At 41.6% G+C, this 18,916-nt stretch overlaps 1 protein-coding gene across 1 annotated transcript in view; it reads right to left on the bottom strand.

The window, feature by feature from the left end:
- LOC120932143 (sodium-coupled monocarboxylate transporter 1-like) overlaps positions 1-18,916 on the bottom strand; it is a 48,175-nt gene that overhangs the window by 22,185 nt on the left and 7,074 nt on the right. Inside the window, exons 4-9 of the mRNA XM_040344317.1 lie at positions 16,393-16,460; positions 14,234-14,388; positions 13,948-14,088; positions 6,196-6,325; positions 5,664-5,752; positions 618-730 (exon numbers count right to left, since the gene is read on the bottom strand). Of these exons, the coding sequence (XP_040200251.1) occupies positions 618-730; positions 5,664-5,752; positions 6,196-6,325; positions 13,948-14,088; positions 14,234-14,388; positions 16,393-16,460 (696 nt within the window). The remainder of the gene's footprint in view (positions 1-617; positions 731-5,663; positions 5,753-6,195; positions 6,326-13,947; positions 14,089-14,233; positions 14,389-16,392; positions 16,461-18,916) is intronic.

The raw sequence follows: 18,916 nt of genomic DNA, 5'->3' as shown, positions 1-18,916 counted from the left end.
AGAACAAAGAGATTAGTTAACACCCTGATACTTAATCGAAAGAAAAGACTTAATCCAATTTAGAATTGAGTAAAATACATCAATGAACAATAAATGTTTTAATGTTAAGCTGGGTACACACTAGGAGGAAATCGAAAAAAAAAATAAAAAGTACTTGGCACAATCATTCAATTTTCATATAGTGTGTACACAACTTTCAACCTTCGATCCAGACTTTGCAAACTAAAATTTCCCCAAGGACAAACTCTAAAATTTCTCTCGTATGTGAACAGAACGTTTACCATGTACTGTTTTCATACGAGAAAAATTTGACAAGACTGTGCATGTTCAGAAACAATAGACAAAAAAAAGCATTTGTCGTACAAGAATTTTCACACATTGTTTCCTTTCTCGGTTCCGACTTGATGTGAAACATCAAGAAAAACTGGATGATCGTTCACCTGATTTTTCTCATAGTGTGTACGCAGCTTTAGTTCTACAATTCAGAAGATTACAATTATCTCTATGTTTTCAAAATGTCAGACAGTGTTGACAACAGTATTCAACTATAAAATAATAGAAGAATTTCCATTGATTTTCTTGCAGAATTATTTAACTATGGCTTAATGTCATCATACTTGCTCCTTTGGAAATCCATGATAGCTTGGTTTCACTAAGGGACTTGAAGTAAGGTTTTACAAGGTCTTCCACTGTGACAGCAGCCAAAGCATTAATACTGGAGGACACCGTACTGAAAAAAACAAAACATTTAATATAGCCATAGATATCTTTTGAATTTTTATCTCCTCAAAAAACATAAATATTAATGTTACATTACTTTTCATCATTGACTAAAGCAATATTTTCTATAATGGCATGTACTATAAGGCACTAGACTCTATGGCCCAGATTCACAAAGCACTTACGCCGACGTATAACAAGTTACTCCGACGTAAGTGCAAATGTGCGCCGTCGTATCTGTGCGCCGCACCCACAAACTAAGATGCGCCTAAAAACAGGCTTCATCCCGCCGACGTAACTTGCCTACGCCGGCGTAGGGTGGGCGCACATTTAGGCTGGACGCATGGTGGCGCTCCTATTGATTAGCCATTCAAATATGCAAATGAGGAAAATACGGCGATTCACAAACGTACGTGCGCCCGACGCAGGCTACGCGAGGTGCGCGTAAGTTGTACGTCCGGCGCAAAGTTAGGCCCCATAAAGGAGGTGCAACCCAGCAGCAGACATGCAAAGGTCTGCACCAGGGAACACAAGCCGGCGTATTTTATGTATTTTAAGTTGGACTTGTGTCTGGCTGGGCGTAGGTTACGTTCACGCCGTACGCAGTGATCCGGCGTAGTTTAGGCAGTTGTTCCGACATGGTTGTGAGCATGCGTCCACGTCACGGTGCATGCGCAGTTCATGATACGTATCTGTCTGGTGCTCAGCCCTTCATTTGCATGGGGTCACGCCTCATTTGCATGGCTCACGCCCACTTCCACCTATGCCGGCGTACGCCTTCGAAACCCAGCGTAGTTTTGGGAGCACTGGCTTTGTGAATTCCATGCTTGCCCCTCTGCGCTGCGTTGGCGTAGCGTACATTGTTTGCGCTACGGCGGCGTAATGTTCGCCTGCTCTCTGTGAATCTGAGCCTTTGTATGTAAATGTATAAATGTGTATCTTTTATAATAATAAAACTATATAGAAGGGGGCTTTAGTCTATTGACAGATATCAGTTCCAAAAAATTCCGTACATTTTCATCTAGCAATATAACATGAATAAGAGTTTACTTTGCTAATGACACTATCCTGAAATAGTTTGTTAGCGTTATGCTCAGTGATGGAACCCACTTAGGGTGGGTGAAATGTCAAATTTTAGCAGTCAAAACAATAATAGCTGTTTTTTGATTGTCCGCTGCTATGTATGCACAATACACACTGCTGTAATCCTAATAAAACAATGAGCCTTTTGTTCAAAGATATAATGTTGAACTTCATAGATCATGTGTGATGTAGCTGGAAAAAAAAAACTAGCAGCCAGCATACTTATTTATTCATCTTTCCAAAATCTCTTTATTAGTTTTCATTTAAGTTCATTTACAAAACAGTCTTCTAACATACATTTATTATACCCCTTTAAATACATACATTTCATTCCCTACCCTATCTAAAAACCAGTCTCAACGTATTATCCTTATAAACCTATAATTGAAATTGTATAAGAGGCCCCTTGGTCCCGAGCTTCTGTCCTACTCTGTTATGCCTTTGTCCCACTGACCTCTTTTCTTGGCATAAAGTTTAATAATAAATTCTATTCCTACCCTCGCCTATCCAAACCTCTAAATTAACTTAATATGCAAAGATGGAGAGGGGTGTCCCTAGGGAGGTAGGAGGAACGAAGAAAAAAAAAATATATAAGAGTCCCCATTGCCCCATTGTTGGAAAGGGTGTATTGAAATTACCCATTATAGGGTTTTATTTAGAGGGGCAAAATCAACCGCCCCATGCACTCCCCCGTGCCCTAGTCACTAAAGTGCTTGTGCATTCGAAATTCAGAGAAAGAGAAAAAAAGGGATGAGAACCCCCTTCTTGAAAATAAAGTGCCTTGTAAGTTGGCCCAATTAAGGGTTAGAATTAAGAGGAGACTGTACCTACAGCCCCAATCCCTCCCCTGTGTCCCTATCTATAAAGTGCTTAGGCTCTAATAAAAAAAAAAAGGGAGGGGAACCCCCCTTAATGGAAAAGTGTATTAAAGTTTTTGGCCCATTGTAGGGCTATTGTTAGGGGGGCTGTGCCTACAACCCCAAGGGCACCACCTTACCCCACGTGCTTATGTGAAAAAAAAGGAGATGGGAACACCCATCTTGAAAAGGAGTGTCTTATAAAATTAGCCCAATTAAGGAGGGGACTATAACTACAGCCCCAATCCCACCACCATGTCCCTATCTATAAAGTGCTTAGGCTCAAACACCAAAAAAAAAAAAACAAGGGGGAGGGGGGGAAGCCTCATTCCCCTCTTACTCCCCCCCTCCTACTGACCTAGGGTGCTAATGAAGATTTATGTCTTCCTAAACTCCCTCCATCCTCTCCATATCTCTTCGCATTTTGATCTACATTCGTTCTGGATTGACAGTAGTTCCTCCATTTCTTCCATCCTGTCCACTTCCCTAAAACATTCCCCCACCGATGGAGCATTTTCTTTCTTCCAATTCTTTGGTATTACTGCCTTTGCTCCATTCAGTAGGTAAGGGATCAGGGACAATCTTTTTTTTTTCCCTTGGTATCGTTGTACTGTGGAACAGGCAGGCCCATGGATCACATTTCACCTCTGTCCCACTTATTTTTTTTATCAAACCTAGAACTTCTTTCCAGAATTTCTGTATCTGCTGGCATTTCCACCAGATGTGAGCGTGAGTTCCCTCAAGCCCACATCCTCGCCAGCATAATGGTGACGTCTCGCTGTTCATTCTGTGAAGTCTTGGTGGGACAAAGTACCATCTAGTCAGGATCTTGTAATTCATCTCTCTTATTTTATTGTCTATAGAGGTAGAGTGGACGTAATCCAAGATCTGTCTCTTCTTATCCTCTGGTATATTTTGTTTTAATTCTACTTCCCACGGCCTTACAGATTTTAGCTTTTCCAAGCCCCCCAACGAGGTCAGTATACCGTATATGTTTGATATCCCTTGTCTACCCGAGCCACTCCTGTCTAAGAGTCTCTCCCATGGGTTCAACTCATTCGGAGCCCGAATAGGCTTTGGTAGAGATTGGACAAAGTGCTTAACTTGTCTATATCTCCAATCGTCCCCCTCCGCAGCTCCACACCTTTCTTGTATATCTCTCAGAGGGCTCAGGGTATCATCCTTCATTATGTCTTTTAGTTTCAATACGCCTGTCCTTGCCCATCTCAGGAAACACCCCCCCTCCTTGCCCGGCAGGAAGTAGTCCGTGCCCATGAGGAGCAGTTGAGTTTTATTTTTACATATTCTGTCCCATACTCTAAATGTTTCTTTGGTTGTTGATGGAGTGTCTCCTAGGAGACATCTGTATTGTTTTGGAACCCATATTCTTGTACCCAAATTTGTACCACTCAAGTTATCCTCAATGCCTAACCATTTTTTCCTTAATCCCACCTCCTGGAACCAGTCAGTAATCCTTTTTAATACTTTGGAAGATAAGAAATATCTTAAAGTGTAACTGAAGGCAAACTTTTTTTTTATAGCTTTGGATAGAGTGGAGAGGGACTAGAACACCTGTCAATTTGTATTGCTGTCTGTGTCACCATTAGGGAGATTTACCTGCTCTTACTTGTTCTGTTTACCATTATCATCGAAAGTGAAAGTAAAATAAAATCCCAAATTTTGGGTTGACATCAAAATTGGAACCTTCCAATGGGAACAAAAGTTCTGGTGACCCTGGGGTCATACCGGGATGTCCTTCATCTGGAGGGATTTTCATAACACTTCCTGTTTAGCTATGGAACAGGAAGTGAAGAGAACTCTCCCCAGATGACAAAGAAGAAAAAACTGACTGGGTTTATAAACCTCCCTTACTATATCTATACAAAAAAAAGTTTTGCATATAGTTATACTTTAACCCCCCGGCGGTATTCCCGAGTCTGACTCGGGGTTACATTTTTTTGCTGCGATCGGTAACCCCGAGTCAGACTCGGGCTCGCCTCGCTGAATCCACAGGCTTGGTTTACTTACCTTGTCCCTGGATCCAGCGATGCCACCGCGCTGTGTGAGCGAGCGGGTGCTCGCTCGATTCACACAGTGCCTCTGTGTGCCGCCGATCTCCGTTCCCTGCGACGTTACGACGGGGCGGACAACGGCGCCAAATTCAAAAAGGTAAACAAACACCTTACATACAGTATACTGTAATCTTATAGATTACAGTACTGTATGTAAAAAATACACATCCCCTTGTCCCTAGTGGTCTGCCCAGTGTCCTACATGTACTTTTATATAATAAAAACTGTTCTTTCTGCCTGCAAACTGTAGATTGTCCATAGCAACCAAAAGTGCCCCTTTATGTCAAAAAATATTTTAGAGCAGCTAGAAAACAGCGATAATAAATTATAATCACTTGCAGAATTGTGCGATAGCGATTTGTGGGGAAATTTGTCATAAAAAAATAAAAGTAATGACAGCGACATTACTGAGCAAATGTCAGTGATTTTGAGTTGATTACATTATTGAATAATTTTTATTATAATTATATTATTATTTGTTATAATTATTTATAATTATTTATTATATTATAATTTATAATTTTATTTTTAAAAAAATGTCATACCCGGGATGCCTACTAGACTCTTGTTTGGACAGGTTTAAGTGAGTTATTCCTAAGAATTACAGGCCTACAGTATAAAACGCCAAATTTCCTTGCAAATAATGGTACCGCTTTCAGCGCCTTTTTTCTGAAATAATCATACCACCAGGGAGGTTAAGGCTTGTATTACCGTAAAATGCAGCTTGAACAGAAAGGCAACATTAAAAAGTACTCTTGAAGTCCAACTAGTTTATATATTTACCCTTGCTTATGTGGGATATTTTTGCTGATATGAGTGAGCATGAGTGAAGCATGAAGCATGGATCTGTACCTATCTACTCAGTATACTTGTATACTCAGTATATAACACATAAATTAATAGGACATGCAAGGTGGTCAGTGTAATTTACCTTAAGGTTCCACTGTATGCACAAGCAACGAATAGTCCTGGAAGTCCTGGAAAGTCCCGCAAAATGTCAAGGGCAAGGTAAGGCATTAGCTGAGAAAAATATAACATATTAGTTGTTAGTTCACATATTCCCCTCTGTGCCTGAGCACAGATCTTTTTCTAGGGGACAGAGAACTGTCCCACTGGCTCATGCTGACAGGTTTATTGCTCATACTACAATTAATGGGAGCTAAAGAAGATCGGAGCTACATTGTGTAATTAGGTGTTAATCTTTCTGTAAAAGAAAACATAACTAAGGTGAGAGTTTTCTCCAGATGGTTGGGACACTTTGCGTAAGGGAGCATGTTTATAATGGAGGATCACTAGAATTTCTGAGGAATTTTGTCCTGATTGGCCATTAATAAGAAGAAAAGTCATAATCTTGTGCACTTTATGGACATTTGTTCACCTATTTCAAAGGCTGAAAGACAATTAAAGCCTTAAGGAAAGAAAATATATTTAGGTGCAGCTCTATTGGGTTGACTATTTCTTACCTGATCTGGAGCTGACACAAAATTGGCAGACCATGGATCGCAATCCTTGTAAATAGAATACATGGCCAGTCCACTCAGTACTGCGCAGGCAAGGATAGCCCAAAGTCCTACCAGATTCACATACAGGGACCTGCATTTACAAAGAGATATGGGTCATTTAAAGAACAATAAATTAACTTTTGGAGTATATTCGATACAGTGTATACAGTACATATGTATTGCATATGTATTCTAAATCCCTCATTACCTTTGGTGCACACTGTCAATAATATTATACACAATGTAGTTGTAAGGAGCGAAAAGCACGCCTGCTCCATCACTGGTCTCATTCCAGAATCCTGGTTTTGGCTGTGATGCATTTAACCCTGTGTGCTTATCCACCTGCAAGGTGATTGATGTAGCCAGTCTCTTGGTGGAGACCAAACCCAATTTAAAGGATACCATATACCATCAGTGTACTTCTTTTGCAAAAATAAAACTTCCTTATTTTTATCTTCACACCTCTTACCTCACTGTCCAGCTGGCTCTCTGCAGGTTGCACATTTTTTACTGTACGTTTTCCTGCATTTTTCACAAATTTTTCACATCGCAAAGTGTGTGTTTTATTTTAAATTTTTTTTTTTTTTTAAACAGTTTTTATTGAGTTTTAACAAGTACAAAGTCATGTCAGACAAAGTCATCAAAAACATCTGTACAATTATAGCAGAACAGGTACTCACCAAACAGAAGGGCTAAGAATCTTTGCATGGGAAACGGGTCATCCCAAAGCCTGTGAGCGGGAGGGGACCCTAGGAAGCATAACTCGCTGTAAGAACAGGTTTGTTTCAGTAATGGATAGAAACCTAACGTCTCCAGTATGGTCAAGGTAGACATCAGAGTCGATGGCTTCTGGAATCATTTGATCAGCTATCTAAAAGTCTAACAGCCAGGGTTTTGAGTAGCAAGAAGTATAACCTGAATATTCTGACACTCACAATGCGGGAGCATATGCTCGAGTGAATGCAGAGAGGGAGCGTGAAAGGGGAGGGAAAGGAAGAGAAGAGAAAGGAAGAGAGGGGGGAGGAAGAAGTATAAGGGGCGACGGAGTTCTCCAGTGAATTAAGTAATGGTAACCGTGTCAGGAACCATAGGGGGCACAGTAGGGGCAGAATGGTCGGCGGGCCTTAAAGACTCCCTGTAGTGTATGCAGCAGGCCCACGTGTGTCTGAACCTATTGTGGGCATCTTTGGCCTGATGAATGACCCTTTCTATTTCCTCAATTTTGTCGACACGGGAATGCCAATCTTCAATAGTGGGGGGAAGAGCGCTTTTCCAGTGTAAGGGAATGCATTGGGTGGCCGCGTTGATTAGGTGCAGCGTCAGGGATTTACAATAAGTCGATCTCGGTAGTAAATATTGTGCTGGGGTAAAATCGGGGGTGAAAGTGGTAACCTGAGTAATAAGATCATGCACCCCTTTCCAGAACATTTGTATCAGTGGACAGTCCCACCATATATGGATGAGTGAACCCGTAGCCGAGTTGCATCTCCAGCATGTAGGGGGGACGCTAGGGTAGATTTTATGAAGATTATCTGGCGTTCGGTACCATCTTGAGCAGAGTTTAAATCTGTTCCCTTGGGCTGAGACATTGATGGACCCTTTGTGCGTGTATTCCCATACGCGATCCCAATCGTCTTCAGATAGAGTCACTGATAAATCCATGTTCCACAATTGATGGATTCTAGTGTTGGGAACCGCTTTGGATAGGAGTAAAGAGTACAAAGATGAGATTAAATGGTTCTGGGGTTCAGTATTGTTACATATGTGTTAGAAAGGAGTGAAGTCCCTGTACCAATGTGAGAGTAGTGGGGTACTTTGGAAAAAGTGCCTGAGTTGAAGGAATTTGAAAAAGGGTATGTTCAAATTGGAAAATTTGGAGGACATCTCTGGATGGGAGAGGAGCATGCCGTTGTTGAAGAAGTGATGTGCTCTAACGGTAAGTCATGGGGGTACATAGTCAGGTCGACGGTGGAAATGTCTGGCGGAAAGTCAGGGTTTTGGGTAATAGGCGTCATAGGCCCATGAGAGGGGATCATGTCGAAAGTCCGACAGGCTGATCTAAAATTAAGCAGAGTAGGTCCAATTAGCGGGTGGTTGGAACAGAGTCTAGGGATTGACTGGGGCTCGATCCATGGGAGGTGGGAAATTGGTATTTGTGAAAAGGTATTTTCCACTTGGACCCAATCTTTGTTGCGTTTGTGTTTGTGCCAATCCACAATTCTCGTGAGATGGCTGGCCCTGTAATACAGGGCCAGATCCGGTAGACCTATTCCACCTTTCCGTTTAGGGAGGATGAGTCTATCCCAGCCTAGCCTCGTGGGGTGACTTGACCAAAGGAAGGTTCTGCATATTTTTTTAAAAGAGGCAAAGAAAGAGGGGGGAAGCTCAATCAGGATGGCTTGCAGCAAATATAACATCCTGGGGAGGACATTCATCTTTAATATCGCCGCCCTGCCAAACCACAAAAAATGCCCTTTGTTTCAATTGAGCAAGTCCCCTTTTTTTTCTGGAGGGCAGGTAAGAAGTTTTTGGCGTAAAGGTAGAGAGTTTAATACCCAGGTACGTTACATCGTGCGGTTCCCATCTAAAAGGGAAGTTTTGTTGACATAGGGATACAGTAGTCTTGGGTAGGGTAATATTAAGTGCTAAAATATATCTGTAGGTGCGAAGGAAGGGTTCTAAGGTGAGAACAAAAAGAACAAAAAGAACAAAAAGAGGGAGGGAACCCTGCCGGGAAAATGTGTGTTTGCTTCTGTGTTTGGTATGCTGTTAACAATTAATGGAACCAAAAGCAAAAAAAAGTTCATTTTAGGTCTATAAAAGTGGCTATACACCATACAATCTGATTGTATCATCTTCTTTAGATTTACTAAAACAATATAAAAAGAGAAGACACCATCTATCCAATTACGCTGTATCCAATCAGGCAGGCCCTTGCACTACATAGTTGATCATAGATCTAAAGCTGAGCTTTACAAAACCCAGGACATACTTTTTCTGTTTCCAATTTTACAGCTTTATCCACATAGGCTGTTGTCTGATCGCTCAGCTCTCGCACTCTCTGCCAAGTGAACAATCTATGGCTGTGTATTTAGAGAGAACAATATTCACTGATTGCATAAAAAAAACGATGAGGGGTTGTAGTGATGTGCTGGAAGGGCAGATGATGAAGGGTGTGGGCTAATGAGGTCAGCTGGTAAACTCCTTCCTGTGTCATGTCCGAAGGTCCATCCAGGAAATAATGGAGAATGTTTTATAGAGCCAGCTGGACTATGAGGTAAAGGGGTGTGAAGATAAATAGAAAGATGTTTTATTTTTGCAAAAGAAGTATGGTATACTGGTACATAGGGAATTTAGAAAAAAAACGTGAACTTATCCTTTAAAGTGGTTGTAAACTCCCATAGATTAATTGTACCTATAGGTAAGCCTATAATAAGGCTTACTTATAGGCACTGTAAATATCCCTAAACATGCACCAGGAGACACTTACTGTATATGCAGCTGATTACGTCATTGGCGCATGCGCTCTGAAGGAACGGCCACCAGTACCGTTCCTTTAGAGCCCTGTGCCGCGAGCATGCACATGCGTGGGAGTAACATCACGCGGCTCCGGCCAATCACACAGGCGGAGTCCGCGGACCCGGAAGGATGCGATGCATTCTAGCACATTATGACTTTACTTTGCAGGTCAGAAAAAAAAATAACCCTGTGGTTTACTTCCTTTTTATGCCAGCTAAGCCTGCAGTCTCATGCTTGTGATAATGTTGTTGATTTACTAAAACTGGAGAGTACAAAATCTGGTGCAGATCTGGTGCAATCAGCTTCCAGGTTTTTTCGGCAAAGTTTAATTGAACAAGCTGAAGTTAAAAGCGGATTGGCTACCATGCAGAGCTGCACCAGATTTTGCATGCTCCAGTTTTAATAAATCAACCCCAATGTGTTTATCGCGTGCTTTAACCCCCCTGGCGGTATTTCCGAGTCTGACTCGGGGTGAGATTTTTGGGCTACGATCGGTAACCCCGAGTCATACTCGGTCTCGCCTCTCAGAATCCACAGGCTTGGTTTACTTAACTTGTCCCTGGATCCAGCGATGCCACCGCGCTGTGTGAGCGAGCGGGACCTTGCTCGATTCACACAGTGCCTCTGTGTGCCGCCGATCTCCGTTCCCTGCGACGTTACGACGCACAGGAGCGGAGAACGGCGCCAAATTCAAAAAGGTAAACAAACACAATACATACAGTATACTGTAATCTTATAGATTACAGTACTGTATGTAAAAAATACACACCCCCCCTTGTCCCTAGTGGTCTGCCCAGTGCCCTGCATGTACTTTTATATAATAAAGACTGTTCTTTCTGCCTGCGAACTGTAGATTGTCCATAGCAACCAAAAGTGTCCCTTTATGTCAAAAATGGTTTCAGAGCAGCTAGAAAACAGCGATAATAAATTATAATCACTTGCAGAATTGTGCGATAGCGATTTGTGGGGAAATTCGTCATAAAAAAATAAAAGTAATGACAGCGACAATTCTGCAACTGAGCAAATTTCTGTGATTTTGAGTTGATTACATTATTGAATAATTTTTATTATAATTATATTATTATTTGTTATAATTATTTATTATATTATAATTTATAATTTTGTTTTTAAAAAAATTTCATACCTGGGATGCCTACTAGACTCTTGTTTTGTCAGATTTAAGTGAGTTATTCCTAAGAATTACAGGCCTACAATATAAAACGCCAAATTTCCTTGCAAATAATGGTACCGCTTTCAGCACCTTTTTTGAAATAATCATACCGCTAGGGAGGTTAAGCTCCCTGTTTGTTTGTCTGCCCTGCTCTGCTGTTTGGATTTCCCTGTTTGTGACTTTGGATTGGAACTTGGAATATTCTCAGAACTCTGCCTGCCTTTTGACTATGAATTTGACCCTGGCTATTCTAAACCTTGCCTGTTGTGTACCTGTACTGTCACTGAACCACTTTGCCTGTCTGCCAGCTGCAAATACCTGTTTGCTGTGCTCAGTCCGCACCTGCCCTGGAGTAGTGGCCAGGCACTATAGTTTTGGATATAAGTCCTGGGGGCAAACAAGTACTGATAGGTCTGCTTTCCTTATGGGAAAGGGGGCTGCTATAGGTGAAGAACACAGAAATGTCAAAGGAAAAGGTTTATAAGCCACAAATCATGACGCAGACCCGTGTGCATAAAGTGAGATGAATGGCAGCCTCATCCCGGACTCCAGCCAGGCCACACCCCAATGTATTTTCCTCCGCCCCTAGGAGCTTAATCATGGGAATTCCGATGATTCATTTCTGAGGGGTAAATCGAAACATGTGGGGGGCGTGGCCTGACAGGAGTCTAGGCTGAGGCTGCAATTCATCTCACTTTATGCACATGGGTCTGCTTCATGATGTGTGGCCTGTTAGACCTTTTCCTTTGGCATTGCTGCAGCTTGGAGCTAGGATGAGCTCCCTGTCTCTGCCTGCACTCACAGCGGTCTAATTGGACTTTACCTCTCTACCTGAGCGGCACCTAAATGTTGTCTTTTTGGGTCACAGTGAAGAACACAAGAGCTAACTATAGTGCCTGACCACCTGCATTAGGGTGCATTAGAGTGACAATAGTTCAGCAAACCCACTAACATATAGCAAACAGCAATATTGTGAGCTCTATAGTACAAGCTAGTATTTCATATTATATTGTATAGTAAAAAGAGATCAGTAAATCAGGTTTGGTTAATATACTACATGCAGATGTTATATTATTAGCTAGAAAAAAACCTTTTCATTACAATCAAGTAAACCCCTAAAGATAACTCTATAAGGCTGTGCAGGGGATGCTAAAACCCACATTGAGACTTTGTATCTTATCTTCCTCTGAATACATTCACAATTATTTCTGTTCTCTCTCATTACAGCTGCAAGCTGGAGAATAATTTATCACACATTACAATATTTACGTATTCTGAAGTGCTCCTCATTTGCTAGTTCAGCCAACTGCTAAGACATTTTACATTTTTTGATGTCTGTAAGCTCATTTTACCATTGCAAAGTTCCTTTAATAAAGGGGATAGATTAAAAAAGACACAACGGGAACCTATCTATAACAGATGCAGATTGTGGTTATCCCTTGGGAGTAGAGACGTGTTGAATAAGAAATCATATTGTCTGTACTGCATTCTCCCTAAAAAGTATCTCTAGCTAAAAGTATTTTTCGCTTTGGATAGAGTACCGTAGGTAACGATTTGGACCTGTGTCAGATTTGCATTTCTATCTGTGTCACAGCTGGGGAGATTCATGATGTCAAATGTATTAGTGGCTATTGTCACCATAAAAGTAATAAAAAGGGGCATTTTCTAATGGATACACAGCTGTATAGTTTTATTGGGAAACTTAGAACTCTATTAGCTTAATACTAAATACTAGTTACTGCTTCTAGTAATAATAGAAGCAGAAAACGTGACAAGTGTTCTACTCTACACAGTTATAACCCCTGTTTTGTTCTTCTGTCATCTGTGTCTCATTAGGGAGAATTCCTTGCATTTCCTCTCCTAAAGACATAACAGGAAGTGAAGGAAAGCCTCTCTAGTGATAGAGATGCTCACTTAAACAACTGTCACCATATAAGAGCCGGTTCACACTGGGGCGACTCATCAGGCGACTCAGCCGCCTGACAAGTCGCGTCCCATTCTATTCAATAGAACCGTTCTAATAGGAGCGACGCAAGTCGCTCCGACTTAGAACAAGGTTCTTGTATGACTTTGGGGGCGACTCGGGGTGACTTGCATTGACTTCTATACAGAAGTCATTTTGCAAGTCACCTCTGATGTCGTCTTCAAGACGCCTTGCCGAGTTGCCCCCGAAGAAGACTTCCCATTGAAAGACTAGAGTGCCTAATGGAAGATTTGGCCTTCTACTTCTGTTGGTGATAACTCCTTATTTTCACTTGTTGGTCATCAGGACAAATCAAGAGGGTCAATCTACCTGCAAGGTTCACAGACAACAATGGGCGGCTCAGTGTGAAAGGGGTCTTAAAGCAAACTTTTTTGCTTTAGATACACTTTAGTCATTCAAATATACAAAACTACAACACTTTTCAATTTCTCTAGGGTCTAGGCCAGGGGTCTCCAAACTTTCTAAACAAAAGGCCAGTTTACTGTCCTTCTGACTTTCCAAGGGCCGGACAATGGTCAGTGAAAAGGTCCCGACATCACTGGGAAAAACAATGCCCCATTGTTTGTTTCAATGGGAGTAATTGTGCCTCTTCATTGGTGTCATTGGGCCCCACCGTTGGTATCATTGGAGGAAAAGTGCCGCACCGTTGGTGACATTGAGAGGAATTGAGTCCCATCTAATGTGTCATTGGGAGGAATTATGCTCCATCGTTGATGTCATTGGGAGCAATTTTGCCCCAACATTGGTATAATTGAGAAGAATTGTGTCCCATCGTTGGTGTCAGTGGGAGGAATTATGCCCCAATGTTAGTATCAGTGGATGAAATAATGTCCCAAGGGCCGGATAAAAGCAAGCAAAGGGCCGCATCTGGCCACAGTTTGGATACCACTGGTCTAGGCCATCTGACACAGCAGCATTTACAAATGAAAGAAAAATGGTCTAAAATCCTTGGCATAAGCTATAATATCTCATATGCATTCAACTGACCCCTTAGTTTTGTTACAGTAGTATATCTTTATCAGGAGGATACCAAACTTACATTTTAGCTTGAAATCTGGTTTTGCAAGCGATATATCTCTGCACTTGTGACTGGTTGACACCATAGATTCCCGTCCAAGTAAATGTTCCTCCAACAACAATGGTCCAAAAGGAGTGCCGCTGTAGTGGACTTGCGTTAAAACTAAAAAAAAAAATTGTGGAATAAATAATGAAAATATGTACAAATAAGAAATGCCTGGAACACGGCAATTAATAGCAGTTAATTATGATAATATTCAGTTGATAAAAGCAGGTTGAGAAATCTGCTTGCCAACATTTGTGCTTACTCCCAAAAATTCAGCCTGTCTCCATAATATGAGTCATTTAGAATAGGGCCAATCCCACCTTGGACTACCACGGCTCGAATGATGACCGATGAAAACCCAGCAACCATGATGCCAACCTGGAACACATCTGTCCACACAACTGCTTTAAGACCACCCTAAAAAAAAAATATAAAGAGAAAAATAAAAGTCAAGCTCTATGATGCTGTCGAAATAAAATATTCTGGACAGCAACCATTTTTTCTGTCAATACTAATATTGTTTTACATTATTGTGATAGCTGAAACATTCAGAGTAAAAGGCAGCGGGTGATGATGGTAAACTGTGCTGTCAGACTACATTACCCACAATGCACAATTCACCCGCATTTCTTTTTTTGAAGGAACTGCTGCAAACAAGGGTTCATAACTTGATACAAAAAAAGGTATACACTATATTGTCAAAAGTATTGTGACACCTGCCTTTACACCAGGGATCTGCAATTAGCAGACCTCCAGCTGTTGCAAAACTACAAGTCCCATCATGCATCTGACTCTGGGTGTCATACTTGTGGCTGTCAGAGTCTTGCTATGCCTCATGGGAATTGTAGTTCTGCAACAGCTGGAGGTCCGCTAATTGCATATCCCCGCTTTACACACACATGAACTTTAATGGCATCTCAGTTTAAGTCCGTATTGTTCAATATTGAGTTGGCCCACCCTCTGCAGCTATAACACCTTCAACTCTTCAGGGAATGTGTGTGTCTATGGGAATGTTTGACCATTCTTCCAGAAGAGAATTTGTGAGGTCAGGCACTGATGTTGGACGAGGAGGCCTGGATCACAGTCTCCGCTCTAATTCATCCCAAAGGTGTTCTATGGGGCTGAGGTTAGCACTAAGGATGAGCTCCAGCGTGTTCACATAGTACACGTGCAGAGCCCGCCAGGAAGTCTGCACGGCGCTGTGCTAATCACAGCCAGGGAGACATTTCCCGATGCTCGGCTGCAGAGATCGGGAAATGTCTCCCTAGCTGTGATTAGCGCCGTGCAGACTTCCTGGTGGGCTCTGCACGTGTACTATGCGAACACGCTGGAGCTCATCCTTAGTCAGCACTCTGTGCAGGCCAGTCAAGTTCCTCCACTTCAAACTCGCTCATCCATGTCTCGTCCAACATCAGTGCCTGGCCTCACAAATGTGCTTCTGGAAGAATGGTCAAACATTCCCATAGACACACTCCTAATCTTTGTGGACAGCCTTCCTAGAAGAGTTGAAGGTGTTATAGCTGCAAAGGGTGGACCAACTTAATTGTGAACCCTACAGACTAAGACTGGGATGCCATTAAAGTTCATGGGCCAGATCCACGTACCTCCGTGCATTTTTCCGTCCCGCGTAGCGTATCTCAGATACACTACTCCGCCGTAACTTTCAGCGTATTTTCCGTATCCTGAAGGAATTTGCGCCGTAAGTTACGGCGGCGTACTGTAACTGTGACGGCATAAGGGCGCGCAATTCAAATAGATAAGATGTGGGCGTGTTTTATGGTAATTCCTATTGACCCCACGTAATTTACTTTTTTTTAACGGTGTCCATGGGGGTTTCCCATTGCGCATGCTCCAAATTAACCCGCAGCATGCCAATGCTTTCGACGTGAACGTAATTCTACGCAAAGCCCTATTCGCGAACGTTTTACGCAAACGACGTAAACAACGGAAAATTAGACGCTGGCCCGACATCCATACTTAACATTGTGTACGCCTCATAAAGCAGGGGTAACTATACGCCGGAAAAAGCCTTACGGAAACGACGTAAAAAAATGCGCCGGCCGGACGTACGTTTGTGGATCACAGTATCTAGCTCATTTGCATATTCTCTACGCGGAAATCAACGGAAGCGCCACCTAGCGGCCAGCGTAAATATGAACCTAAGATCCGACGGCGTACTAAGACGTACGCCAGTCGGATCGAGCCCTCATTCAGTCGTATCTTGTTTTGTGGATACAAAACAAAGATACAAGGGGGGATCTTAGAAATTACGCGGCGTATCAATAGATACGTCGGCGGAATTTCTTTGTGGATCTGGCCCCATGTGTGTGTAAAGGCAGGCGTCACAATACTTTTGACAATATAGGGTATGTATATATGTATGTATGTATGGGTAATAAAGCAAATGCAACCATTACTAACCAGCGTACAGTAGAAAGTGCAGACTACTCCAGTGGCCACAACAGCACCCCACAAATGAAATCCAGTGACTAAAGCAAGAATAAAGATGACACAGAATTAAAACATTAAAAAACAATTAAGCATGAAATCCAGTTTAAAAGCTATTACAGTTTTATTAACTGATCACCCCTTGTGTAAAGTGTGTGTATAGCCAGAACATTTATTTTTAAATTTGGATAGAATAGGCAAGGGTTAAAGGCCCTAACATTCCTCTAAAGCCGGCATAATAACTGCTCGAATATCAGCCAACTTCTGCTGACTCAGCCAAAAGTGAAGCAATGTACACCTCTGCCAACACAGCAACTTAAATCGAAGGAGCCTGCTGGAAAATTGTGGTATGAACAGCGCCTGCAGCCAGTCAGATACAATAGCCAAGCATAAGGGATTTATTCTTACATGCTGTTAGCGTGGATAAAGGAATCTTTTAGATTTATTTTGTTCAGTCTGCAGGCTCAACAAAAAAATCTATATGTGTATGTATGGCCAGTTGTACTCTGTCTGCTGTTTGTAATAAACACACCATCATCAGAGTCTAGAAATTTAACGGCTAAATAAACCCCAAACTAAAAATGTTATATGTTGCAGCTTACCAATCATTAGATGTGGTGGCTGCATTCGTTTTATTTTTTAGGCATTTTCCCTCTGTTTTCACCTGATGATCTGGCTAGTAACACACCTCCTCTGGTATTAGCATGCTCCCACTCTGGATGAATGAGCACAGGGACACTTTTTATAGTAGCTGGGGGGAGGGGAGTGTTAGGTCACGGTGCACCAGCAGATTTAAATACACTAACAAATTTAAACCAAACAGTTACAGCAAATTGTTTTTTTTTCCCTTTTTGATAAAATTTTTACATACATAAATAAAAGCTGACCATTGTAAGCACTCCTGTCAGCAGTACATGGTTTGACCCAACCCTGTAACTGATGCATCTGCAAGAGAAATTGTTCTTTTGAAAAACTATAGACTTATTGTCTGGATCACCAGAAGAAAATAGCTTACAAAAATAAAGCTAATGTAGTCATTACATCTAAGAATTGATACGCTGCAATATAATAAATGTGTTCTTTTGGGTTTATTACTGCCTTAAGAGTTGTATATTTTTAAAGTGATATTAAAGTCTTGTTTTTTTTTTGTTTAAAAATAACAAACATGTTATCCTTACCTGCTCTGTGCAGTAGTTTTGCACAGAGCAGCACAGATCATACTCTCCTCAGGTCCCTCTTGGTGCTCCTATCCCCTACAGTAAGCAGCCTGCTATGGGGGCACCTGAGCCAGCTCAGCCGCCACCCCCTCTCTCTGCTTATTGGCTCACTGATTTTGATTGACCAATGACTCGGCCAATGACGAGGGAGAGTCCCTGGACAACTGAGGCTCTCATGCACATCTCTGGAGGAAGATTTCTGCTACACACAGAATGTATTTAATTAGAACCACTTTAACGAGGATGTGTGTTTTCATTGCAGTTTTTTCTTAAAGTAATTTTCTACGTGGCTTACACATTTTATGGGCTTGCTATTTTTGTTATTGCATTAAATGTAGAGATTCTTTGTCTTATTTATATATAAAAAATCACTATACATTTGCTTTGAATTTAAAATATGGATATAATTTACAGAATGTTTTAACCACATTTTACAATAGTTAAATGTTTTATTTATGGTCAAAACCGCCTTTAAAAATAAGGTGACATTTTGTTATGGAAGTAGCTCCCAGATTACTGTTCTTCCAATAGATTTGAAAAAGGAAAAACCCTTTGTGTTGGACTTTGAAGGCAGATTGGACCATAGGATTTATATAAAAAATATATATATATTCTATTTATACAGTGGAACCTTGGATTATGAGCATATTCCGTTCCAGGAGAATGTTTGTAATCGAAAGCACTCGCATTATCAAAGCAAGTTTCCACATAGAAGTCAATGAAAACGAAGATAATTCGTTCTGCATTGACCTCTATTGTATGCAATACCGCATGTGGTCAGAGGTGGGGGGCGCCGAAGAGCCTCGGAAATACTTAGGGACAGCTCGGCTGAACTCGGAAAGCCTTGGAAAGGCTCAGAAACACTCGGGAACTAGTATTTTCGAGTGTTTCCCAGTATTTCTGAGTCATTCCAAGTATTTACGAACTGCTCTGAACTGTTCCGAGTGCCACCGGCACCCCCTGCACCTCTGGCCAAATGCGATACTGAACACCCCATTGGCTTCAATCGTGCTCGTTTTGCGAGACAACACTCGCAAGTCGAGCCAGGATATTCTTTTAAAGTAGCGTGTCTTACAAAACGCTTGTTAACCGCGTTACTTGTTAACTAATGTTCCACTGTACATAGAAACATTTAAAAAATGTTGTACATGAATAAACAAAGTTAAAAACATGTATTCACATCTGTGCAGAATTCGGCCCACAATGGGCAGATACTTTTAAAATGTTGTTACATGGTAATGGGTAAATGAGTCCCTGTGCGTCAACTCATTTCGCTTATC

Source organism: Rana temporaria, chromosome 3 (genome assembly GCF_905171775.1).
Source record: "Rana temporaria chromosome 3, aRanTem1.1, whole genome shotgun sequence".
Lineage (NCBI taxonomy): Eukaryota > Metazoa > Chordata > Amphibia > Anura > Ranidae > Rana > Rana temporaria.
The sequence above is the reverse complement of the archived record's forward strand: the minus strand, read 5'-3'. Positions and strand labels throughout refer to the sequence as shown.